We start from the raw sequence: 23,477 nt of genomic DNA on the forward strand, positions 1-23,477 counted from the left end.
CATGCCGAGATGATGTCCTCGTCAAGCGAAAGGCCATCGTTCCCGCACCTGGACCAGCCTCGTGGGCTGCAGGATCCTGCATAATGTCCCCTGAGGACCGCGTCGCACCAGCAGACATGGGTTTCTGTGATTCCAACAGGTTAGTCTTCGAGGAGCATGTTCGTCAAATAAGGCACATCTCCATCGTGATTTGAGCCCACTTGTTATATCCTTTTTCCTACCACGGCGATGCCGATGGTCCTCTTGTTGCGCTGCGCGTCTTCACAATGTTGCTTTGTCGCATAACTTGGGCTATCTTTGCCCTTGCTGCTGGCTCCTACGCTGCTGATCAAGACATTCTTACCATCTTGAACCAGCAAACTGGGATTTCCACCTTCACTGGATATCTCCAACAGTTTCCGGGCCTGATTGACCTGTTGAACAATGGCACTTTCAGTGGTATGTTCATCCAGGCCTGTTCTATGAGAGAGTATTGACAAGGAGAAGTCCTGGTACCGAACGACCAAGCGATCTCGACATTCACATCGGCAAACCAAGATGTGACCGAAGACGAACTTCTAGCATTACTTCAGTACCACTGCGTAAATGGCACTCATCCGTCGGCTACCTTTGGCTTACAGCCACTATTTGCGCCGACTCTTCTTACCAACACTAGTTACACCAACGTGACTGGTGGGCAGGTGGTTGAGATCACCATGCTAAATAACACGCCTACAATCTTGTCTGGCGTAAAGGCTGCGTCGCAGATCGTTGAACCTGTCAGTGTCGCACTGGAGCATCTACAAGAGAAACCATTGACGGTCATAGGATATCCTTTACATTGGCGGCCTCATTCAAATCGTCGATTCAGTGCTGACCATACCCATCTCATTCCCAGCGACCATCACCAAAGCCGGGTTGACTGACCTCATCGCACTGTTAAACAAGGGCGGCTGGTTAACGCCAACCTCGCCGGCTGCCACGATCGGTAAGCCTTGTCCCCTTACGAGGCCAAGTCACACACGCTCCCAGAAGGGTTGACCGATGCTGTGAAAACCGGACACGGCCTCCTTTGTGCTGAGACCTCTGTGGCCATTTGCAATATGTCAAGTGACAGTTTGCGACTTGTCAATTGCTGCCTCCTTTTTGACTAATCATTTCACATGCTAACATGTTCACATATTCACAACAGTCAACACCCTATCCGACCTTACCGTCTTTGGTCCGAACAGTCCTCAATTCGGCGCATCATTCACAGGGTGGGACGGCCTGACCGAAGCGTCCTTGCTCGAAATATTTCAGTATAGCATTTTACAGGGGGAGGTGCTCTATTCTTCAGAGTTCAAGAACAACTCAGAGCTCCCCACCCTGCTCAACCAATTTAGCCTGACCATGAGGAATATCAGCGGCGGCTTCTACGTCGACACAGCACTGATAACGACCACTGACTATCTTACTTCAAACGGAGTACTGCAAATCATTGACTCGTAAGTGCTCCCATCCAGAGATGCTTTCATGTTGACTGAGATTTGCAGTACCTTGGACCCCAACACCACGGGCACAGTTCCAACTTCTACACCAGTTCCCTCATCGTCAGGAGGTTCAAGCGGACTCAGTGCTGCCGCTGGCGCAGGTATCGGCATCGCCATCGGCGCTGTTATACTCGGCGGTGCTCTCGTGGCAGCCCTTTACTTACGGAGCAAGCGTCGTGGACAAGGTGGTGGCGGCATGATGGGCATCGGCATGTTCGGCAGGCGACAGCGGCTTGACGGAGAGTCACGCGAGCGCGTCGGCCACACTACCGATCCCGACGGACCGCCACCAACCTATGAGCTGGATGCAAAGTCGATAAGAGCAGGTAGACACGGGGGAAGAGACGCCTCGAGCACGCACGTGTTCGAAATTCATCATCCGCCGAAACCGCCCTCACCTCTGGAGATTGACGGCAACGAAAGAAGTAGGATCAGTATCACTATTCAAGGAAGTCCCCCACGGCACTTGGGCTTTCAAGCACGATATTGATTTTGTGCTACGTATTTGTCGGCGAGGGAGTCAAAAGGGAGCCCGATATTTGATGGACAGTGTGTACCAAAGTCTTTCTGGGTTATTGTTGATGCATGATGTAACGACCCTTTTTCACCTTATGCATGTTGCTTTTGTTGACCTTGGGAAGATCGATAGTGCAGGTGCAAGGTGAAGGCAAATGAAGCGGATATACCGATATCGCATACGGCATGGGGCATGGAGGTCAAAAGTTGATTTTGTGGAATACTCAAGGAAATGTGCTTCAAATTAGACATCTGTAATACCAAAGAGCTTTCCATTCTGGGTTACTCTTCATGAATGAATACGAAACTATCTTTAGCGTCCATTATGGGCTCCAAACTAAAATCCATGGCCCATGCTTAGCAGGTTTGAGGGTACGGCTGCAGTGAGATCTCGTCCAACAGCCACTGATTGAAACTTGTGGAATCTAGCGTACCACCGCATGTTGCCTGAAAGGACAATGTGCCGTTCGTCGAATTCGGTTTGAACTCCACGGTCTGAATCGTCCAAGAAGGGATCTCGTAGTTGAAGGTCATACTCTCAAGAAGCGTGGAATTCTTTGTGGTTATCCAGTAGGTGTCGAATATGCATTGACTGTTTGGGTCGTCCCACAGAGGCACTTGATACTGGAATTCCAGGATGTATGTTGAGTTGTAATTGAGTATGTTTGAGATATTCTGGGCGAGGAACATTGGCGGCGTCGCGCTGGTAGGATCCCACTCGACATATACTGAACCCCACTCCGTGACTGCATCGTCAGCGGTGTTGTTGGCGATCGTGACGGTTTCTCCGGAGAAGGTCCATGAGCCGTTGGTGAAGTCTGTGGCGTAGAGGTATTCGGGAGAAATGAGCTCGAAGGAGCCATCTAGGATGACGTCGCCGCAGACTGCGGCCGGAGTGGTTGTGGTCTGGTACCTTTGGATCGTCGTGGTGCTTCGGAACGTAGTCGTTGTGGGTGGAGTGGTTGCGGGTGTGGTGGTGGGAGAGACTGGTGTTGAACTTACGGTCGTTGTTCGACTAGTCGATATGGCACTGCTAGCTGTAGTAGATGTAGCAGATGGAGTCGTGATAATAGCTGCTGAGGTCAATTCCGACGTCGCAGTCGTGGAAATGATGACATTGTCAGAGGTGGTTTGTGAAGGTGTTGTAGTTGTCGAGACACTTCCAAGCACAGGCGAAACGCCATTCGCACTGGTGCTGGTCGCGGTTGTGCTTGATGTGGTGCTGAAATATCCAGACGCAGCCGGGCTAGACGAGGATGATGCGCTTGTAAGGCATGGACAAGTGTAACTCGTCTCGAGGACTGTCTGTGTGATGGTCACATCGGCATTGCAGTATGGCAATGCCCACGTTAGCAATGCCAGTAAGGTAAGCGACCGGTACATGGCGACCTATGTTCAATGCCCACAAAGACACGGTACCGGACAAACAAGATAAGAGGATGTGAGGAACAAACCGGGGAGTCTCACATACTTGTTGTGAGACTGGCCTACCTGAGTCGTGTATGGAATGCGTGCTATAGCGGGCTGGAGATTGAGCATTCCTCAGCCCGGTCAACGAGTAAAAAGCACGGGCAGACTCAATCAATTTTGAACCGTGAGCCCAGGGACAAGGGCGTTACCTGAAGGCTGGTTGGATAGGTGAAGAATCGATAAGTCAGTTGTATGAGCCACCACAAATATCTGTGCTCCATGTGGTAGGGAAGGGAGTGTGAGGTTGATAAATCGTTCCAATGGATGTGAACGACCTAGGACTATGACGTCGAGATGTTCTGGCAGCTGCGTGTGAGACTTATTAAGATAAGATTGATACCAATATGTTCGGCTTCCGGCTGCACCGTCGGATTGCTTGATCTCATTCTACCAGAGAATCCTGCTCACCAGACAGCCTCATTCGTCCCCAAGGGAGGAAACGTTGTCATAGCATGGTACCCTGCATGGGTAATGCCTCTCGCGTGCACGTCCAAGTGATCGCTCGATAAGTGGTGAAATATGCGTCGAACTCAAGGACTACATGCTGAGTATCTCAATCTATCTCGGCGCCGATGACATGGACCCTTATCGTCTCCACTCAGTTATCATTGCCCCAGAATGATGATCCCACCGAGATCCTCATCACCCTGTCGTTGTCATCGGACTGGCGACCCGCAGGACCTAGAACTGGTGCGCCTTATGACTTGTTAGACATACATTTTTGGAAGGCTTGATCTCCCGGACTGAGGTTGTATGGCGTTCCCGGGGAGATACACCCCAACGATTCCTGACGAGGCTCGTGTCAAGCTTACCTCTTCTTTGATTGTGTTTCTGTTCGGTAAACGTCTCTAGGTGCAGGCGAGGTGAGGCAAAACCTTCTTGATCTTGCTGCCCGGGACATTCCAGTCTTGAAGCTTGCAGCGTTAAGTTGGAATCAGCGGACTCTTTTTGTGCAAAGGACTCACAACCCAATAACATCACTGCAGAGCGCCGCGACTACTGATGTCTTCAAACACCATGGATCCGACGGCCCATCGTCCAATGGATGTCTCAGAAACGGCGCCAGGTACGAAGCTCCCGGTCATAGCCGAAACCAAGAACGATCCCCCGGCAGAAGCCCTCGAGCCACGAAGAGGGGAGGAGCTTGAAGACCTTCTCACCATCAACGACATTCGGACTCTCGCGCAGAAGAAAGTCCCAAAGATGTATCGAGATTACTTCAACGATGGAGCTGACGATATGATAACTCTCCACGACAACGAAGCGGCATACAACCGCTATAAAATCCGTCCACGAGTTTTGATCGATATGTCGAATCTGGACTCTACCACCAACATGTTTGGTACCAAGATTTCCTTACCCCTTGGTTTTGCACCCGCTGCAGCACACAAGCTCGCACACCCCGATGGCGAAGCCGCGACATCGCGGGCAGCGGCCAAGGCTGGCATACCAATGGGTCTCTCCTCTTACTCGAATACCCCAATCGAGGAGGTCGCCTGTGAAGGAAGAGGAAATCCATATATAATGCACCTCACCATCATGAAAGACAGAAGCAAAACATTACAGACGCTTCGGCGGGTCGAAAGTGAGTCAGATCAAGCCCTTGTCACTCAGGGCTTCATTCCTTCCGATTCTGTTTACGAAATGCTGACGTCCAATGGTTGGTCAGAGGCTGGCTTCAAAGGTGTCATTCTTACGGTCGACGCGGCGGTTCTGGGCCAGCGACTGAATGAGTACCGCAATAATTTCAAAATGCCACCAGGTGTCGGATTTCCTATTCTGCAGTTCGAGGACAGCACCGGCGCTGGGAAGGAAGCACCAGTCAACAAAGGCGCGAAGGGATTCAAGTCCGTAATCACAGCAGAAAAGGACAATGGGCAGAGCTGGGAATCAGTGATGCCGTGGATAAAGTCACAGACCAAGCTGCAGGTCTGGGTCAAGGGCATATACCACCCAGAAGATGTTAAGATGGCCATCAAGTACGGTTTGGACGGTGTGGTGATTTCGAATCACGGCGGTCGGCAATTGGATGGCGTACCCGCCAGTCTGGACGCGTTGAGGGATTGCGCGCCTGCGGCTTGTGACGAAAATGGCAAGAGACTGATTCAGATCGCTGTGGACGGAGGCATAAGGAGAGGGTCCGACATCTTCAAGGCCATTGCTCTGGGCGCACAGATGGTCTTTGTCGGTAGGATACCCATTTGGGGTCTTTCGGTTGGCGGCGAGGAAGGTGTGACAAAAGCAGTCCAGATCCTCACACAGGAATTCCGACAAACTATGGCATTGGCTGGGTAAGTTCTCCTCGATCTCGCTCTTCTCTTTTACCATACCTACTGTACTCACAAATGCCTAGGTGTCGGACTGTCGCTGACATAACGCCTGATCGTCTGGCAATTCTGAGCAAAGGGAGACTGCTGAAGCTTTAAAAGCACCCGACTTTGACACATTGACTGGGAAACCTTGGCTGCAGCGGACCAAGCTCGGAAGTCAAGGTTCACATATCAATACTGCACAACCTCTTTCGCAATCTATCACGGTGCGCTGGTGGTTTTCGGTCACAGGCAGGGCCAGTGTATTGTATCCTGCCTTTCCGACCGACCAACGCTGTATCGCTGGGTGTTGTTGGGTACTCTTGGGGAAAGAGGTTTCCATCTTCGCTGTTCTTCTTGCGCCACCCTCTCACATGCTTTCCGGAAGTGAATTTGTTGGAGGTTGCCGGGGGCTCAATGAAGGTTACAACGGCTTTGAAAGACGTAGGCACACGCGTTCAATGTGGCCTTAGCGTTCAGGATATGCCGGAAGCACCACCTACGTACAGAGATAACTTGTCATAACCAGAGCGAATAGAACTAGAGAGTCGCCAAATTAGACTTACAATCCAGGAGCCAGGACGCAGACACTTTTCTTTAGTAACAGGCTTGTGAAAAGATCGCCGATCATGTTCGTTCCTCCTTCGTGAGGCACTCACCTACCGTCATGTTATAGTTATGATATCAGTAAATCGTCCTCGTAAGTTCTATACATACAAGGTACATTCTGAAACTGACGCCACCCTCAGGCGCGCTTTTGGTCGAGGTATTAGCAATAATAGAGCAATAACGCAATATGCCTCCGTATCCAGCTAGATCCAATGATTCGCCAGCCCCTGTGTTGAGAAAGGAGTTTGCAGGACTATCGTACACGACAAGCCGCCCATAGAAACAAATCAAAGGTCCTCATCTCCGCCGGTGCTTCGCACCTCATTGGACGGCAATCACAGTTTGGTAGTATTTGCGCCGTGGTAGTGCACTTCTTTCCTCGCACTCAATGCTGCTCGCCATCATACGAAGGACTCACTGCATCAGAGGCTCCACTTTGTAATGTTTTGGCACCCTGGGAAGATACAGGCTCCGAGGAATATAGATTCCCCTTTTCATAGTACGCCGGCTGATGTAAAGGCGCCTGAAGCACAACGTTTGGACGAACGGTTTTCTTGCCTGGGGTTACTACCTGGGTTTCCAAGTCGTCGTAATCTTGGCCTGGATTTGCGGTCTTCCACTCGAACATCTCGAGAAGGTAGAAGAATGCTGCGGCGACGAGAGACCCTAAAACTGGACCGACCCAGTAGATCCAGTGATGGCCAGGGAAGCTGTGGGAGACGACGTCGGGCCCAAAGGCTCGCGCAGGATTTATGCCAGCGCCGGTGTAGTAGACACCTAGATTACGGGATTAGCGTGCTTCACGCAGGGTAAGTTGAGACGACTTACTGCAAAGATGGCCGATAAACAGCGCAATGCCGATTCCGATCGGGGCAAGGTACGTAGCCTTATGCTTTACAGCAGCAAGCATGATAACAGCGAAGACCAGCTGCAACGTGCAGAACATCTCAATAAAAAGCCCTCTCACGACAGTGCAGTTGCCTCCAAGTCGGACATTCACTGCCATAGGTCCCGGCAGTGTGGCTGATACCGCTGCAGCTGCGGCAATTCCGCCGACTATTTGAGCAACAATGACAACAGTACAGCGTGAGATAGGTATGGCGCCGACGAGGAAGAGTGTCAAAGCCACCTGGTATCCTGTCAGAAACACGACATTTAAGCCAATAGAGGAGGATCATGGGTTGTTGCGCACCGCAGGATTGAACATCCCTCCACTGACTCGGTAGAATAGCCAGACATTGACCGCTACAGAGCATCCGAAGCCGGTAGCAATAAAGAAGATCTTGGTAACGCTCGGGGCTGTATCTGTATTCGATGCTGGTGGTGGGGTGTTTGCAACTTGCGCAATTGCAAAGGAGAAGAATAAGAACATGAATGTACCGGCCAATTCAGAGAGAAATGCAGTCGTGTGGTTCCGCGGCGTGTCTGGGAGAAACCCCATGACGGCTCCAGTACGGAGGAATCCAATGCGAGGTTTGTTCGGCATGGTGCTGGAGTGGACGGGTGAGAGTAGAACAACGGCGGGAGTTCGATTGATGGGCACCTTGCCATGCTCCCGAGGCCCAGGAAAGCAGAGATATATATGCTGCTCTGCTCCTCGTGCTTGACGACGGTGCTCAAACTCGACGTTCCATGATAGGAAAGCCCCGAACCTTGTGCAAAACCTTCATTCAGCACAAGACAGCGTAGCTGGTGGCAACTGAGTCTTGTAGCCACAGTTGTAGCATGGGTTTTGACGTTAGCTGAGGGAACATTGACCAGAAAGACACTCCTTTGTCGGCAAATGCAAAAAGACAAGGACCCTTGCGCGAATCTGGGGACAACATCTGATGGAGCTGCTGACTTGGAACCTTCCTAAGCCTACAATTCATAGGATCGGCACAACAGGGGCAACATGAGAGGCTCGAGCGTCTCTTTGGCGCTGTCCGCACCGAAGATATACCGGACTTCCTCCCCACTTGGCGTGCCCGTAGCCTAGGTTCATGCACGCAATTCTGACCCCTGTCCACCTGGTTTCGGCTGGGGTCGCCTAAAAGACATCGTTCAGCTTGCGGTAACTTCCGGAGGGATCATGATTGTTATCGGCTGAAGGAGCCACACGTCCAGAAATCTTTTCGCTCATTGAGAAAACCTTCTTCGGCAGTCGAGCATTTTTGCTGGGCGGCTACCGTGCACAGAAGCCCGCATACACCAATGACTCCAGCAGCAGTGGAAAACGCGGGCAGAGAAACGGCAGCCCACGCTCCCAATATCGCATCATATCCGTGCACGCAAGGCTTGTAATGCAGCCTCGTTGGTCGAGTCAGCTAGAGTGATCACCTTGCGTCAGCCGGCGCCGACGCGCGAACATCCATAAGCCTCCACCCACACGTGTAGGGTATGCTTCGCTTTACAAACATGGGAGCACCTGCCGAATCGTGCTGGCTGTGTGAATGGCCCACACAGCCACGACGAATGCAGAGTTTCTGTAATTGAGGGTCCGAATTGCTCCGTGGACGGTGTTCCTTGTAGTCTGAGCGACTGCTGCAAGAATCGTACGCAACTTGGTGATGTTGCATGTGCATGCCATGTGCATGGTCTCAATTCGGGGAACGAATGAACGTATCTCTTGTCGCCGACAATATTGAATTTTCTCTCAGTATGCAGGTTAGGATAGCTGAGCATTCGAAAAGTCGAGATCTTGGGGAAATTGACATGAGCCCAGATGTCGGGTGGTCTGACGATGCTGGGAAATTCCTCATTACCCTTTAGGACAGCGCATGAACACAAGGTGGACACCCACCGTCTCTTTGTCCTTGACTAGTGAATGCGGCTTGCAGTCTCTCTCTGCGTGACGGACTGATGGTGCAAATGCGAGGCATCGCCATTTCCAATATCGTCAATGTCAAACCACAAAGTGAGCAGATTTAGGGGACTCAAACCCTAGGACTGCATGTAAGCATGTACACACTCACCGATAGCCTAATGATTGCTTCTGGAATGATTTTGATATTTTAAGGTAGCATATATTTTTAAGAACATGATTTGCTTTCACAATCGACCATAGGATATGGAGAACAGGGCTTCCCGTTCGCTCAGCCGTACTTAAGCCATATGCCGATACGTTAGTAGTTGGGTGGGTGACCACCAGCGAATCCGTATTGTTGATTGTTTTTGCAATTTTGGTTGAAAGGGTGGAATTGATGAGATGAAGTTTTGCTGGAGTATATATTTTTGGGGGTTCAGGCGTCCACATGCGGCCAGGTGGTCGCAGTTGCCCTGAATTGGAGGCAAGTTTACCACGTGTCATGGGGATGATGTCTTTGAACCTCTTGTAATTTCTGATAGGCTCGCCACTGGCCCCTGAAGGCGCGTATTCAGGGCCAAACCCGCGTCTTTTTTGACAGATTCCGGTGCTTACCAATTGATGTGCAACACCCCAGATTCTCTTAGACCATGATCTCGGGAACACATTGATGTTGTATACATTGCTTGCGCTTTCATAGCATCCTCCGACTTTGAGGAGGTCTGTCCTTGCCAGCCACCATGAAGACTCTTCTCTCATTATGGGCATTTGTTGCCCTGATGTCAGTCGTCTGCGCCGTCCATACTTCCAACTGGGCAGTCCTAGTGTCGACGTCGCGGTTCTGGTTCAACTACCGTCATCTCGCCAACACCCTCTCCTTGTACCGAACTGTCAAACGACTAGGCATTCCCGACTCTCAGATTCTGCTCCTCCTTCCCGATGACATGGCATGCAACCCACGCAACGCTTTCTCGGGCACCGTCTACTCGAACGCTGACCGTCGAATGGATCTTTATGGCGAAAATGTCGAGGTGGACTATCGTGGCTACGAGGTCACGGTCGAGAACTTTATTCGTCTCCTCACGGACAGATGGGAAGAAGGCGTGCCGGCCAGCAAGAGATTACAGACGGATGAAGGAAGCAACATACTCATTTACATGACCGGCCACGGTGGTAGCGAGTTTCTCAAATTCCAAGACAGTGAAGAGATCTCAAGCTGGGATCTTGCAGATGCATTTTCGCAGATGAGAGAAAAGAAGCGGTACAATGAAATGCTATTCATGATCGACACCTGCCAGGCCAACACCTTGTACCGACAATTCTACGCTTCAGGAGTTATCGCGACTGGCTCGTCCGAAGAAGACGAGAGCTCCTATTCTCACCACGCGGACAACGACGTTGGAGTCGCGGTTATCGACCGCTGGACGTATTATGTATTGGAGTTTCTGGAGACACAAGTGACTGGCCCCAACTCGGACAAGACTCTCGGCGATCTGTTCGACAGCTATGATGTTGGCAAGATCCATTCCAACCCTGGCGTCCGTTGGGATTTGTTCCCTGGAGGAGAGGAAGCCGGCAGGAGTCGAAGAGTCGTTGATTTCTTCGGCAATGTCCAGAATGTAGAAATCCAGGGCAACAAATCAGGTGTCGAACGTTTGAAAGATGACCTCAACGGCCTCAGACATTTGGTTGACGAATACGAGGCATTCGCGCACGCTCAAGAGAGCAACCAAACAGAAATGTCGGACCTTCTACGACAAAGAAATCACGAAAACCCTATGAACAAGGACAACAAATCTCGTCAGCAAGGCACAATTGGGAAGATGAAACTGTCCGAGAACACACCACGGGCGCGTCAAGTTGCTGGAGCCACTGTTCTATCTGGCCTCGCGGCACTGTGGTACTTTGCACCCAAGCTCGTATGATCCACTAACGGCTATCTCATCCCTTACTGCTCATGCAGTGTTTGCTGATCAACGAATGGTGTCGTTTCACTACACGTATGGCGTGGGTTTGTTCTGCTCAGCCCAGAACTTTTCAGCATCTGATGCTACTGGGGGAGGATCCAATCCCTGAACGCGCCAGAGATCACGAGGAGTCTCGTAGATGTGCATCTCCCAATCCAGTTCTTTCCGGTCAATAATGAATGGTTTTAAGACCTAAGGTCGAAATCAGCATCTGGTTTATGCCAACCCTCATGGACTGACTAGCAGTTGGGAAGAACAAAGACCTACCTCATTGATCACGTCCATCCACATCGTTCTGTGTTGCCGCCCATCTTCAGTGTCCGGCGACGGCATCGTTCTGGCAATCTGCTCAACCACGACCCTGACGAAGTTTGACCGCTGCTCTCCGCCAATGAAGGTGCCGTTCTCGTCGACATCTATGAAAATGACGTTGACATAGAACGCGGGCAGGCCAAGGGACATATATAATTCGGTGACAGCTTTGGCGAGCCCTTTCCGCTGATCGAGGGAGAATGTTTGAGGATGGGAGAATATGCGCCAAAGAGGCATGTTTGAGATCGTGGTCTACCGACTGTGGACGATTTGAAGAAGAGAGGAATGCTACGCTTGGACGGAGACTGCCACACTTGATCTGTGATTGTTGTTGTTGAGGTCCTTGTGTGCTGGAGAGAGCTAAGACGTATTTATACGTCCACGGAAGGCGTGATTGCGGCCACTGCTTGCTGGACTTGTTGATGATCACTTTGCGCCGGTCCTCTGCTCGGCCCCGTGTTTATGAATGCCGCCCCACTCTACACAGCCTTGACTTACCTTCATCCTGTCGTCGCAGCTGCCCGAAACGGACGGTATGAGACACAAATCAAGCGGCGGTCGGATTGATTAGTCAACGAGCCGGGGCAAAGTGTCGAACCGGCAAACTGTCAGCCAGTCCGCCACGCGGATCATTGGATCCACCTTCGTTCGTCCCAGCGACGTGCATGCGTACACTTTATTTCCTTTCTGAGAATATGGTGGGCGTCTCTGCATGAGTCGGCCGAGGCATTAAGCTGCAGACAGGGCCAACAGTGATACCCGCGGGTGCCGCGCTTTTACGAAAGTTTGCAGGAGCCCGGCGGCGAGTCCGTCCAGCCGAACGCAAGCAAGTTGGCACCTTTAGACAAGGAATACATGTATCTGACAATGTGATCCCAAGAAGATGTGGACGGTGACTACAAGTACTGCGATCCAACTATTTGCTCTATCCTTGGAGTCCGAGCACTTCTCCTCAGTATGAAAGGCTCAACATTCGATGCTATATGTAAAGAACTCCGAGTACATATCGTGCAAATATATTCATTTGAGTCTGACGGGCTCATCCACTCAGACAGTGCCACTTTTCGGGGGATCGGCTTGCCGTTATATCGAGACAGTCCGATCTTGGCCTTGTCGGGCGGACGCTCATCCAGCGTGGCATGAGCATGACCAGAAACCGGTAGCCAAGTTCGAAGCTGCCGTCACTCACGCACTGCTCTGCATGTCACTTTGGTGAACACCGCATCTGTTGCATCCGCACTCAAAGCCCCAGATACGCTTGAGTTTCTCCAGCCTCTCTGACGTCGACATATCCCTTTCATCTCCGCCTAGGTAACTGATACAAAGCTCCTCTCCAGTCTCGATATCCCTCTTGGCCCAGAACTTCCACGTCCGACCGCTTCTCTGCTTCTGCACATTCGGATCGCAACTGTGATTCCAGTAGCTCGCTCCGGGCCAGACACCGAACCCGAAGCACTCGCTGCCTGCCGTCCCAGGTTCATCAACGTCATCAAGAGATCTGAGGCCGAACGAGTTGTGGGTGGTTCGCGATTGCACTGTACGCATGAGAGACTGCTGCACATGTGGCAGGAGCTCTTCCGGCACTTCTGCCAGTAGCACCAGATATGCTTCGATGTGGAATCTCAGATCCTCTTCGTTGATATAAGGCTGAGGATCAGCAGCGAGATCCGCGGTCAGGGCAATGATGTCCGACTGTCGGCTTGATTCGACTGCAGCGTCGAGCAGGAACCATATCGTGTCTGGGTCGGGATGGATGGCTTGAGCTTGACGGAAGGCCTTCCTCTGTGTCTTTGTGTTAGGGAGAGAAGGACACTGGTGGGCGGAAACCCGGACGGCGCGGATGAGTTGGGCCGTTTCTTCGGCCGCTGTCCATGCTTTCTCGATGGCTGACTCGGATGGTTTGGCTAGATCATGCATCTCGTCGTCCCACAGCTTCTGCTTCCGTTGGAGTAGTTTCTGGACCTCTTCGCGAGCGAGGAGACCGACGGCCGGCATGCTGGTGGTCCACGTATCGCGGCATACCTCACTGCAGAATACAACGCCCCTCGCATTGTCACGTACCTTCCAGAGAATGCCGCGGTTGTAGGCGAAGCATTGTGCGCAGACTTCTTTTTGGTAGTTCTTGTAAATTGCACTGGCTGCGATAGTGGACGTTGATAGGAGAGGTGTGCCTTGCTTGATGTCTTTCAAGGCAAAGACACCTCGGCCTGAGGTTGCTGTGTCCTTGACTTCGAATAGATCGGAGCTTGGCCTGGCATCTTGAGCGGGTGCTGACATGGCATATCGACAGATCTGCGTAAAGATCTTGGGACTGGGAACCTTTGAGCGAAGGATGGTATATATAATATTGGAATGGACCCGGCGGCCGTTCATCTGCTTATATCCATGTTTGCTGCTCCTCCGCACCCTTTGAGGGCAGATCAACGAGGACCTTGAGTGTTATATGGATGGAGGAAGGTGGTTGTACCACGGGTGGGAAAGTTATTATGCACGGAACATGGCTTGGCGGATTGATCCACTCCCCTTACCTAGATGAGGACTTTCTGATTCCAAAGAATATCAATATTCGAGACTAGATAGAGGCCTAGGTGGTCGAGATGCTGAAACTTATGGCCTCAAGAAAACAATACATTTTATGGAAAGGGTATCGAAGGAAATGAATTTGATCCGTGTCATCACTTTCTGCGACCTTTCTTCTCCGCTCTGCCCTGCAAGATCTTCCTCCTCTTCTCGAAAGTGTCACCTATAGCTGCTCCATCACCTCTTGGACCGTCTTGAGTGTCCCTCCGACGCTTCTCTCTCCTTTCGAGCACACTACCCCCTTCCCCTCTTGCCTTTCCAGCCACAGTCCTGTTGATCCGATCGCCCAGACCGCCCAGACCAGTCCAATCCTCCCCACCGAATAGATCTCTGCGACTGGACTCACCTGATAATCTGGCTTTTCTCTTCTCAGCTTTGCTGATCGCTGGCAGGCGGACCATATTGCGCTCCTCATAGTCGGTACGCTCGCGGTCCTTCTCGCGATCCCGAGAAGACATCGCACCACGACCATGCTTGACGATAGTGCTGTTCGAACCAATCGACGGTTGTGCGCGCGGAGCAGTCGAAAGCTCTTCGTCAATGTACTCATCGAGCAGTTGTGATCTTCGCTTGCGTGCCGGCTGATCGCTGGTCCTATTTGAGGCCGGTTCGGGCATGGACGTCGGAGTTATTCGAGGAGGTTTATATGCACCTGTTGCCGTTGCTCGTGACTTTGTAGACGCAGTATCCTTCTTTGAAGCCCCTTGGTTGCGCAAGAGCGCAGCCGGCCGCGGCGCCGCGGATATATCTTCATTCATGTGCCCGTTCAACTGCCCTTCATCTTCATCATCTTCTTCTTCTTCTTCTGACTCGGCATCGGATACATCAGACCCTTGATTGAGTGACTTGGTTGTGGGCTTTTTGCTCACAGCTTGAGCCGTGTTTGATTTTTGAGCGGCTCGACGGTCGGCGTCATCGACTGCTCTAGTGACCTTGTCGATCTGATACTTCAACTTGTTCTCCAGTGGACGTACGCCTCTTTCAAGATAGACTCGTAACTCGACCAACTTCTTCACCACTTCCGAACCCATGTCCGACTTTTCGATGTCACCGCCATTTCGTAATTTGAGAACCGCAAGGAATGCCAAGTTCTGCAAGTAGGAGAGGAGGAGGTCATTCTTGATGTCGAGCAAGGAAATTCCTTCGATTGGCGGTAAGAATTGTTGTTCGTCCGCAGGGAATGCAGAGGAAGCAGACTCTAGAGCCGTAGTCAATGTCCTCAGTAACTCGGCAGTCGAGTCCGCGACACCCATTTTGCGAGCGACAAATGTCCTGAGTAAATGAGTAACGGTCTGAATATCGGTTGTTTACAGTCGACGGTAGGAATCAAAAAAATTGTTGGCCGCGACGAAACTGTGCAGGGAAATTCGCCTTATCGATAAGAGCCGGAAAAATCATGTCTGACAGTGGTCGTTGAGTCATTCATGCGGACCAAAAGAGGATATTCACTGTCAGACATCTAGATTTTAATGACGCTGCTCCACCAGGGCTTTCGGTACTGATCTCATTTGCCATCGCTTTCCAACTTCATGGTTGCTTGTAGACACTCCTACTGTCGCAAAGCAACAACCAAGGCAGCCCGCTTGCTGAGAGGTATTACCTGTCAAGAAAGTATTGCGTGTGCAGATTGATTGCTGCAATCTACTCTGTGAGCCGCATGTCTGAAGGTGCCTGTGACCGTAGGGGGTGGGGTGCCTATATGCTTGTCTCGTTCGCTTGGACACGGCTCGTTGAATTCGTCGCCATTTCAGATGGCATGCAGAACGCCACAAACGGGACCTGTAAATCGATATCAAGAGACGGCTCTGTGCTCTTCAGCTCAGGCGCGCGGATTGATAGCGGCATGACCAGCAGGGCTCCCATGTAGGTTCCAAGCATACCTAGGTATATGAGCATGACGGCCGCACGAGCCTAGGTCGCGCCGAAGGGAGGGCCTGTGAGCTTGTTCGACACGGAAGGCAAATGGCAGGTACTTGCTGAACATCGTATCTCCCTGGTCAGGCCTGGTGTGGCCATTGGTATCTCAAAACGACTGATGATGTTTAGCTTTGGTGTCAGATGTGTAGACACGATCATTAAAAGAATTCCGGGCGATATCATAGACAGCGCTTACAAGAAGGCACGAAGGGGCTCGTCAAAGCAGTATAGACCGCATTGAGTCTCAAAAGAAGGTACATCGGGAATGTTTCGAAAGTCTTCGAGGTTCGGAGTCAGTGGGAGGGTGCTGCTACAATGTTCAATGCATCAGTCTTGCCGAATGGAAAGTATTCTCCTCGTCTCACCTCACATACTTCATCTCAGCTTTCCAAACCTCGACCCAAATCTCAACCTCAGACATGCCTCTTTTACCTTAACTTTGACAGACTGTTTGGATTTTGTTTTTCCTTGACACACAGCATACCTGACGATGGCCGAGTCAGATCACCCTAAGAAGCGCCTCACTTCCGACACGACCTTCACGACCACCACAAGCACCTTCATAACCACGACAACGACGACTGTCCACGTAGGGAATGTCCCTGCTGTTCTAGCGTCACACGGGATAGAAGAACCGAGTCTGTCTTACAGATCTACCCGCCACTGTGATCACTACGTAAACCAGACTAACTTCAATTCAGTTTCGACGAAGCCCCATTCAACCCTGACGGAGTTACGAGCGTTCATACAAGAGAAGACCACCACTATCCAGTTGCCACCAGTTCTCTATCGTGCCTACGATGCTGGCAGCATGGGAAAGAACAGCGAAGACGGGGGCTTTCAGTTACAACGCATGGTCCAGAAATCAAAGCCATTGTTGCTTGAAAGTGTGACACCTGAAGTATTTCGAGATCTCGTGGTCAAACATGTTCAGCATTTTAAAGGACCAAAGGGGAAAAGATCCTTCAACAGTCCATGTATCTCCTTCAGTTGTTCCTTGTTGACGACGCTGCAACGGGCCAAACGGCAACACGAAAGAGGCTATCAGGATGTTACCATCGCTGCAGTGGACACAAGCGGTCTCTCCACTAACGACTTCATCTGCCCTGTACTGGAATTGGCAAACAAGATCAATTATGTCGAAATACGAGAGTTCATACACTTCGACTGTAATGAAGAGTACCTTTTTCTCAATCAACTGCAAGGCCGAATCTTACACGTTCCTTTCCACATCTTGCAGAATGATGGTCTCAGCACTTTACTACCTGAACTGGAACTGCCCGACATCTACAAAACTCTTAGAGAGGGTCTTGTACGATTGAGAAGAGCAGCCTTTGGAAAGGAATACCCTTTGTCGAACGATGAGATAGACGCATGCAAACGGCTTACGAAAAACTTCTTCACCGGTCAACGATGTTGTCTAATCTATTTCGCATTACTCGCCATTCGACGAAGACCGCCTAATGACCCTGCGATCGACGGGTATGCACGTACGAAGATGCATGGCTGGCGGGTGTCGGCGGCTTATGACGATCGCGGTAGAGTGAAGCTCGACAATCTTCACTACTTCGCCTGGAGGTACGTCTTTTCTCATATCGAACAGTCAGAGCACTTGGAGATCAGGCAATTTGCAAGGATTGGTGCAAGGCTCATTGGCCATGCGAAAGAGGACGAAAAGCGTATTGGTGCAACGATCATGGGAAAGATCTGGGGTGAGTCTTCGAAAGCCCCGAGCCAGAGTTTTCTTGACCATGCATGCAGGAGAATTCGACGAGTACTTGTTAGTCTGCCGGCAGCCAGCAGCAAAGCCCTTGGAAGACGGACCGACGGGCCATCGTTACAGGCGATTCAGAGAAACCCTTCACAGGTACAGGCATATTAGCCTGCGCGAGCTCTGCGCCGACCTAAAGGCAAAGGCGATTGTGATCGACAGGCTGGGGGAGGTGAGAAGGTGCCTCAGAGTTCTTGCTCAGAAGGAGAGAAACATCGTCAAGGCTGAGGAGGTCGTGCAAAGACTTGGAGCAAATGTTTGAAGACAACCGTTCGCAGATGGATCCGACGAAAAGAACATCTGTGTAGCACATGTTCAACGATTGATTGTGGCATTGACTGCTACTGCTGGAGTATCCAGTATCTGGAACAAGACCATGAAGAGACCTTCTGGTATTAGGGGATTTATGCCAGTATGGAGAGAGTGTGTATGCTCTCTTGCTCGACGCCAAACTTCGACGTGCGCTTAGAGATATCGAAGTACCTTGTGTAACGGCAGTCGCCAACATGCACACCGCAAAAGTATTGTATAATTGAGAATCGTTGTCAGCCTTCTTTTCCGGATCAAAAAGTGCGAAACCCTTGAAGCAAAATCTCCGGGAACGACCAAAATAGTGAGGCTTGATAGGAGAGAAATCGACCTTCGCTTCGCTTCAGGTTGAACCATGACGTCGATCTCTCCTTTTCCCCTGGCGAATATGTACAGCCGTTTCTCGAAGTGAGATACAAGTAGAGCTGGTTGCGAATGGGAAGAAGAGGACAGGAGCAGATTATACTTGTACATGAAGAGAAGGACCGAGTCGAACAGCATTCATCTCTGATGAAGCTTTGGCCGGTTAAACACTGTCCGCCGAATCCCCCAATAGCACAGACCCGTGGAGGCCCATGCCGCTCGTCGCCGGCGCACCATCCCGCACCACCATCTTCCTGGGCGACTTGAATTGGCGGGTAGGATAATGGGCGATTCCGTTGCATCTTCCACCAAGTCTCCTACCTCCGAATTCAGATACAGCCTTCAAGGTTTGCCCTACACCGCGACAGTGGCATCGCACAAGCCCATCAGGGTCACGAGCTCAACATCGTTACATCGGGTGCCTGACCTCGACACCGACGAACCTCAGCGATCTCCGCCAGCAGGGGACAACGCGTCGACATCCTCCAATAGGAAATACCTTACCGACGCGTCGCCGCACGATGGAGAAATCCTTCGAACCGCATTTTCTGATTCAATCTCCGCACGAGACAGTCAGACAAGTCTCAATACGAAGGCCCCGACAATAAGCAGCCTGACCTCTGCCGCTCTCAGCGTGCCTCAGATCCGCCGAGACGACAGCAACTCCAAAGAATCCACTCTGGACCGGCGCAGTGGTGGCAGTGCCGGAGAGAATGGGAAATGGTTCCTTTTCAATAAGAATCGCTCAGGCTCAATAAAATCTGGAGAGGAGGCGGAGAAGAACACAAACGGAATATCGTTGGACATAAAAATACCCACAGGCGCATTCGGCGATGAGCTCTCTTCCAGCAATATCGAATTCTCAAAAAGAGGAAGTGTATTGATCGATGGACGACGAGTGAACCAGTTGAACAATCGCAAATCCTCACCGAGACTTGCGTCGATCATGGACGAGGAAAAGAACGAAAATGCAACGCGATTCACTGCGGCCCCTAACGGCGAGAAACGTTCGGCCTCAATGCCTGTCACTACGTCTGCAACGACGTCTAGAATCGTCAGAGACCGGCCAACAGCGAAAGTTCTTTCGGCTGACGAGGAGATGCTCTCAGAGAAGGTACGAGCCTTTTATGATGCGGGCACAGATGAACAACTACAAACCGAATCATCCACAAACCTCGCCGCTCGGATGGGTGCGAGATGGCAGACAACATTGGCCGCCGACAACCAAAGCGCCAGTGTACCTTCATTGTCGCGCGCTACATCGACCACGGACATCAACGAAAGCCTTAATAGCTCCAGACAGCCCAGCATGACGGCCTCGGCATCACAAACGCATATGGTGTCGGATCGCGAGGAGAATGAGCTGGCTGGGGGTCTGGAAGATTGGAAGGACATCGATAACGCAGACGTGGACCGGTATGGCTTCATCGTCGCCCGAGCGCCCACGGGACCAGTCGACGGTGCCAATGATTCCAGACCCCAACGCTTGACGCGAATGTCTACAAGCTTACAGCTCGCCTCGGAAACACCACGGCGAAAGGTGACCATCCGCCGCACTCCCAGTAGCGCTCATGGCTCCCCGAGATCCGGTCAGAGCAGATACAGCGGCGCGGATCAGACTCCTCCACGTCCAACCAGTTCACAGAGTGGTTATGCACGGACGCCAACGAGTCGCAGGACTGTCTCTACACGCATTCTCGGCAAAGATCGCCGTCTTATGGATTCGGCCATGGATATGCTCACGCTACCTCGATCAGCCAGGTCTGTCGTTGAGGACGGCCACGTACATATTGACGACGCCCGCGCCCGTCGCAAAGAGCTCGAACGTGAAGAGAAGTGGCGCAAAATGGCACGGGAGAAACCACCCGCTACAGATCCCAAAACTCGCATGCCAGTCGTTGGTGGTGGCTCTGACACTGGATACACATTCGATACACGCTCCCCCAAACTCATTGAACGGACGTGGAAAGGCATCCCAGACAAATGGCGGGCGACGGCGTGGCACAGTTTCCTTAGCACCTCTGCATCATGGCGCAAAGGTTGTCTGAGCGACGCCGAGCTTATTGAGTTGTTTCATTCGTATCAGTCCGAGTCCTCACCCGACGACGTGCAAATCGATATTGACGTCCCACGTACCATCTCCGCTCATATCATGTTTCGAAGGCGGTATCGTGGCGGACAACGTCTGCTCTTTCGTGTTTTACACGCAATGTCTTTGCATTGCCCGGATACAGGGTATGTTCAAGGCATGGCGGCGCTGGCGGTGACATTGTTGGCATACTACGACGAGGAAAAAGCCTTCGTCATGCTTGTGCGGATGTGGGAGCTGAGAGGGTTAGGTGAGCTCTACAAAGCAGGCTTTGGAGGGCTCATGACGGCGCTCTCAGATTTTGAAGGATCCTGGTTGGGGCAGGGTGAGGTTGCGCGGAAATTGGTAAGTGCAGTGTCTTTTTCTTTCCAGGGACGTGCCTTGCTAACAGTGGTTTCCTAGGAGGAACTCAACATCGGTCCCACCGCCTACGGCACACGCTGGTACCTCACACTTTTCAACTACACGATCCCCTTCCCCGCTCAACTTCGTGTCTGGGACGTCTTTATGCTTCTGGGCGACGATAGTACGCCCAAACAACGACCGGCAAGCAGAGCGACAGGCCAGCCAGAATCACAACCGGAGGCCGAACCTCAACCGGACTTTGGCACGACGCTGGATATCCTGCATGCGTCTTCGGCGGCGCTGATCGATGGCATGCGCGATATTCTGTTGGAGTCCGACTTCGAGAACGCCATGAAAGTGCTTACCTCGTGGATCCCTATACAGGATGAAGATCTGTTCATGCGCATCGCCAAAGCAGAGTTCAAAATGCATTTGAAGCATGATGGCTCGAAAGGTGGGGGGAAAGCAGGAAGGGGAGGATAATGGAAGCCAAGGTGTAATGCATCTGGCGAAGCAGGACAACCCCATCTGGTGATGAAGAGCAAAATTTTATGATTCAATCGGATTTGATTGCATGGGCGTGTCAGCCCGTTTACTGTTATGCACTTGGAGCGTTGTGAGCTGCGTTCATGACCGTGTGTTCGTCATTTCCAGGGAGACGAACTTCTACCATTTACCTATGCTTCTTGACATCACTTTCGAGCATCAAATTGATTGAAGCTGAATAGAGGAAGAGATACGGTACATATTTATCATGAGCTAATATGATGAAAGGCACTCATGGCCAGGGGAGCCGGTTCCATCTAGTACTCACATACGGCTGTTGTCAAACGCTGAAGAGAGTTGTGATGCTTGAACTCATGTAGCGCTTTTACTAACGCTCTTCACGCTCTAGCCTGTGTCCCTACGCACTCTGACATCTCGCGTTTGCGATCACCAACGAGAGAGGGTGGTAAGAGCAAAAGCTCATACGAGCTCTGGCAAGGGATAAATCTGCTCATGGGTCCATGGCGGCGACAGTCCGTTCAGACCTGTGGTGATTCGCTTCCTGAGGCAGTATAAACTCACGGCATGTGCAAGACGTACCTTTAGCTTGTCTTGAGGCTTTTGCCAGGCACAGAGATATGCTGGGGAGTAAGGATCGACTTACTTACCACAAGCTCCCCACACTATCACTGTCGAGAGCATTAGCAATGGGCAGACCGCCAGCTCGCGTTGTATTCCAGCAGTCTGCTTGTCAATCCGACCGACTGCCTGTCCTAATTATATCTAGCCTACGTGGATCAGGTCCGCAATAAACAATATCTGTTTTGAGCACTCCAGCCGGGCAAGTCGCTTCTGTGCAGCGGGGTGCTGGACCACTATCACGCTTCTGGAAGGCAATGTCCGAGACGAGGCTTGTGAAACCAGATCTGGAACTCCGCGAAGAGCTTGGACCTCCGCATCCGGGGAGGGCATGCATCGTCAGTGAGACAGCATGAGTTTCTTCTGCGTGCGAAGATGTAAACACTTTCCTTATTCAAGGATCGGCGCCGGCGTCTGGCCGTACCATTCGCTCGAACAACAAACCGACAGCGACCTCGCTGCGTCTCTGAAGAAAGCCTGCATACGCTGGGCTTGGCTGATCTTCATCGCTGGCGACCGTCTTCGGGACACTTTCCGTCCTTAATCGGACCGGTACTGCTGCTTCGTCAACAACTAGCGGTGCCACTGACGACGACGTGCTGATTTGTGCCGGCATGTTTTGAAAACACCTCTTCAGCTCTCGAGCATGTTGAAGCTGGGCGGCATGAAGTGCAGCGCCCACCGGCCTCGGGTCGAGTGTCGATCTCGAAAGACATAAACTCGCTTACATTTCAAGCCTGAGAAACCACGTTGATAACGCAGTAATTCCGGAAAAAGGCCCCTAGTCGCTTTACGTACTTCCACTCCAAAGATCAGAAAAGATCGACGTCTCATGTCCGATAACTCGGCTGAACGTGTTTTGCGATCGACCGCCATAATGGCTGTCAGACGTTGCAACCCGCAACGACTTTTTTCGAATCGAGCCGTAGGCATAAGCGGAACTACCAGTTCTCCCGGTAGATTGCGCAACTGGTTCGTTCGACCGGAAAATAAAAGGTTAATTTTGAGACTTGAGGACGGCTGGAGACACAGTAACACCGTATCGGCCTATGGGGTCAGTACCATAGCAGTCTGATCACATTTGTCTGTGTACTGCCATATTTCGTAGCCCGTAATCAGTTTGATTGAGGGGTGACCGAAAGAAATCACACGGCCAGATGCCCAGATCTGGCAGGACGGGCGCTTTGCTACCAAAAATGCTCACCTGTCTGTGTGTGAGAACCCTACGTCTTGGAGCAAGCCGCTGGAACGGTACCTGAAGGGTATGGTAGGGCTTCAGGGTTTTGGGTTGGTAGTGAGGTCAGTGGCTGGAGTGCCACAACAAAAGGGGACTTGACCCTGCATCGAATGCCTGACATAATCGAGGGTCCTTTGATTGATGTATTCCTCCAAGCTTCTTCATTGGTGAGGATAACGTTCAATAACGGATTCAAGTGCTTAAAGTCATCGGGCTATTCGTATGGCAGAAAGCTCCAGTTCCAAAGGAATCTGCTAAGTGA

General features: G+C 51.5%; 10 protein-coding genes across 10 annotated transcripts; 5 read left to right on the plus strand and 5 right to left on the minus strand.

Annotated features, from left to right (window-relative positions):
* Nucleotides 1-266: 266 nt before the first annotated feature.
* On the plus strand, nt 267-2,001 carry EDD37DRAFT_644980 (uncharacterized protein; the record flags this gene model as incomplete). Its single annotated transcript, XM_062817576.1, has 5 exons — nt 267-438; nt 487-758; nt 808-967; nt 1,172-1,466; nt 1,515-2,001. 5 exons carry the CDS (start codon nt 267-269, stop codon nt 1,999-2,001), a joined length of 1,386 nt encoding a protein of 461 aa, XP_062675106.1.
* A 191-nt stretch (nt 2,002-2,192) lies between these two features.
* Nucleotides 2,193-3,566, minus strand: EDD37DRAFT_671035 (uncharacterized protein; the record flags this gene model as incomplete). The annotated part of the gene is made up of 2 exons (XM_062819389.1): nt 2,193-3,416; nt 3,519-3,566. The coding sequence occupies 2 exons, from the start codon at nt 3,564-3,566 to the stop codon at nt 2,385-2,387; spliced, it is 1,080 nt and encodes a 359-aa protein (XP_062675107.1). The 3' UTR covers nt 2,193-2,384.
* Nucleotides 3,567-4,274: 708 nt separating this feature from the next.
* EDD37DRAFT_40990 ((S)-2-hydroxy-acid oxidase) lies at nt 4,275-5,954 on the plus strand. The gene is made up of 2 exons (XM_062812435.1): nt 4,275-5,788; nt 5,851-5,954. Exons 1-2 carry the CDS (start codon nt 4,500-4,502, stop codon nt 5,921-5,923), a joined length of 1,362 nt encoding a protein of 453 aa, XP_062675108.1. The 5' UTR covers nt 4,275-4,499; the 3' UTR covers nt 5,924-5,954.
* An 846-nt stretch (nt 5,955-6,800) lies between these two features.
* Nucleotides 6,801-7,901, minus strand: EDD37DRAFT_644983 (aquaporin rerated protein; the record flags this gene model as incomplete). Its single annotated transcript, XM_062817577.1, has 3 exons — nt 6,801-7,192; nt 7,244-7,544; nt 7,608-7,901. The coding sequence occupies 3 exons, from the start codon at nt 7,899-7,901 to the stop codon at nt 6,801-6,803; spliced, it is 987 nt and encodes a 328-aa protein (XP_062675109.1).
* Nucleotides 7,902-9,470: 1,569 nt separating this feature from the next.
* On the plus strand, nt 9,471-10,844 carry EDD37DRAFT_684564 (GPI-anchor transamidase; the record flags this gene model as incomplete). The annotated part of the gene is made up of 2 exons (XM_062819878.1): nt 9,471-9,684; nt 9,743-10,844. A coding segment is annotated over exon 2 (903 nt), but the record flags the coding sequence as incomplete, so codon positions are not given.
* A 350-nt stretch (nt 10,845-11,194) lies between these two features.
* Nucleotides 11,195-11,716, minus strand: EDD37DRAFT_644985 (putative oxalocrotonate tautomerase; the record flags this gene model as incomplete). The annotated part of the gene is made up of 2 exons (XM_062817578.1): nt 11,195-11,359; nt 11,435-11,716. The coding sequence occupies 2 exons, from the start codon at nt 11,714-11,716 to the stop codon at nt 11,195-11,197; spliced, it is 447 nt and encodes a 148-aa protein (XP_062675111.1).
* Nucleotides 11,717-12,664: 948 nt separating this feature from the next.
* On the minus strand, nt 12,665-13,756 carry EDD37DRAFT_604125 (uncharacterized protein; the record flags this gene model as incomplete). Its single annotated transcript, XM_062814710.1, has 1 exon — nt 12,665-13,756. The coding sequence occupies one exon, from the start codon at nt 13,754-13,756 to the stop codon at nt 12,665-12,667; it is 1,092 nt and encodes a 363-aa protein (XP_062675112.1).
* Nucleotides 13,757-14,020: 264 nt separating this feature from the next.
* EDD37DRAFT_616435 (Sas10/Utp3/C1D family-domain-containing protein) lies at nt 14,021-15,375 on the minus strand. The gene has a single exon (XM_062815661.1). The coding sequence runs from the start codon at nt 15,310-15,312 to the stop codon at nt 14,155-14,157; it is 1,158 nt and encodes a 385-aa protein (XP_062675113.1). The 5' UTR covers nt 15,313-15,375; the 3' UTR covers nt 14,021-14,154.
* Nucleotides 15,376-16,313: 938 nt separating this feature from the next.
* EDD37DRAFT_41095 (uncharacterized protein) lies at nt 16,314-18,356 on the plus strand. Its single transcript, XM_062812462.1, has 2 exons — nt 16,314-17,688; nt 17,738-18,356. The coding sequence occupies exons 1-2, from the start codon at nt 16,467-16,469 to the stop codon at nt 18,007-18,009; spliced, it is 1,494 nt and encodes a 497-aa protein (XP_062675114.1). The 5' UTR covers nt 16,314-16,466; the 3' UTR covers nt 18,010-18,356.
* Nucleotides 18,281-21,685, plus strand: EDD37DRAFT_41091 (rab-GTPase-TBC domain-containing protein). Its single transcript, XM_062812457.1, has 2 exons — nt 18,281-20,853; nt 20,911-21,685. Exons 1-2 carry the CDS (start codon nt 18,703-18,705, stop codon nt 21,334-21,336), a joined length of 2,577 nt encoding a protein of 858 aa, XP_062675115.1. The 5' UTR covers nt 18,281-18,702; the 3' UTR covers nt 21,337-21,685.
* Nucleotides 21,686-23,477: the final 1,792 nt, after the last annotated feature.

This window comes from Exophiala viscosa (genome assembly GCF_022695815.1).
Source record: "Exophiala viscosa unplaced genomic scaffold EDD37scaffold_1, whole genome shotgun sequence".
Lineage (NCBI taxonomy): Eukaryota > Fungi > Ascomycota > Eurotiomycetes > Chaetothyriales > Herpotrichiellaceae > Exophiala > Exophiala viscosa.

What these genes read in the sequence shown, in the direction of transcription:
- EDD37DRAFT_40990 (XM_062812435.1), top strand. Translation starts at nt 4,500, where the DNA reads ATGTCTTCAAACACCATGGATCCGACGGCCCATCGTCCAATGGATGTC. An exon ending in CAAACTATGGCATTGGCTGG is followed by an intron (nt 5,789 to 5,850) that starts GTAAGTTCTCCT and finishes ACAAATGCCTAG; the next exon opens with GTGTCGGACTGTCGCTGACA.
- EDD37DRAFT_616435 (XM_062815661.1), bottom strand. Translation starts at nt 15,312, where the DNA reads ATGGGTGTCGCGGACTCGACTGCCGAGTTACTGAGGACATTGACTACG.
- EDD37DRAFT_41095 (XM_062812462.1), top strand. Translation starts at nt 16,467, where the DNA reads ATGGCCGAGTCAGATCACCCTAAGAAGCGCCTCACTTCCGACACGACC. An exon ending in GATCATGGGAAAGATCTGGG is followed by an intron (nt 17,689 to 17,737) that starts GTGAGTCTTCGA and finishes CCATGCATGCAG; the next exon opens with GAGAATTCGACGAGTACTTG.
- EDD37DRAFT_41091 (XM_062812457.1), top strand. Translation starts at nt 18,703, where the DNA reads ATGGGCGATTCCGTTGCATCTTCCACCAAGTCTCCTACCTCCGAATTC. An exon ending in GTGAGGTTGCGCGGAAATTG is followed by an intron (nt 20,854 to 20,910) that starts GTAAGTGCAGTG and finishes GTGGTTTCCTAG; the next exon opens with GAGGAACTCAACATCGGTCC.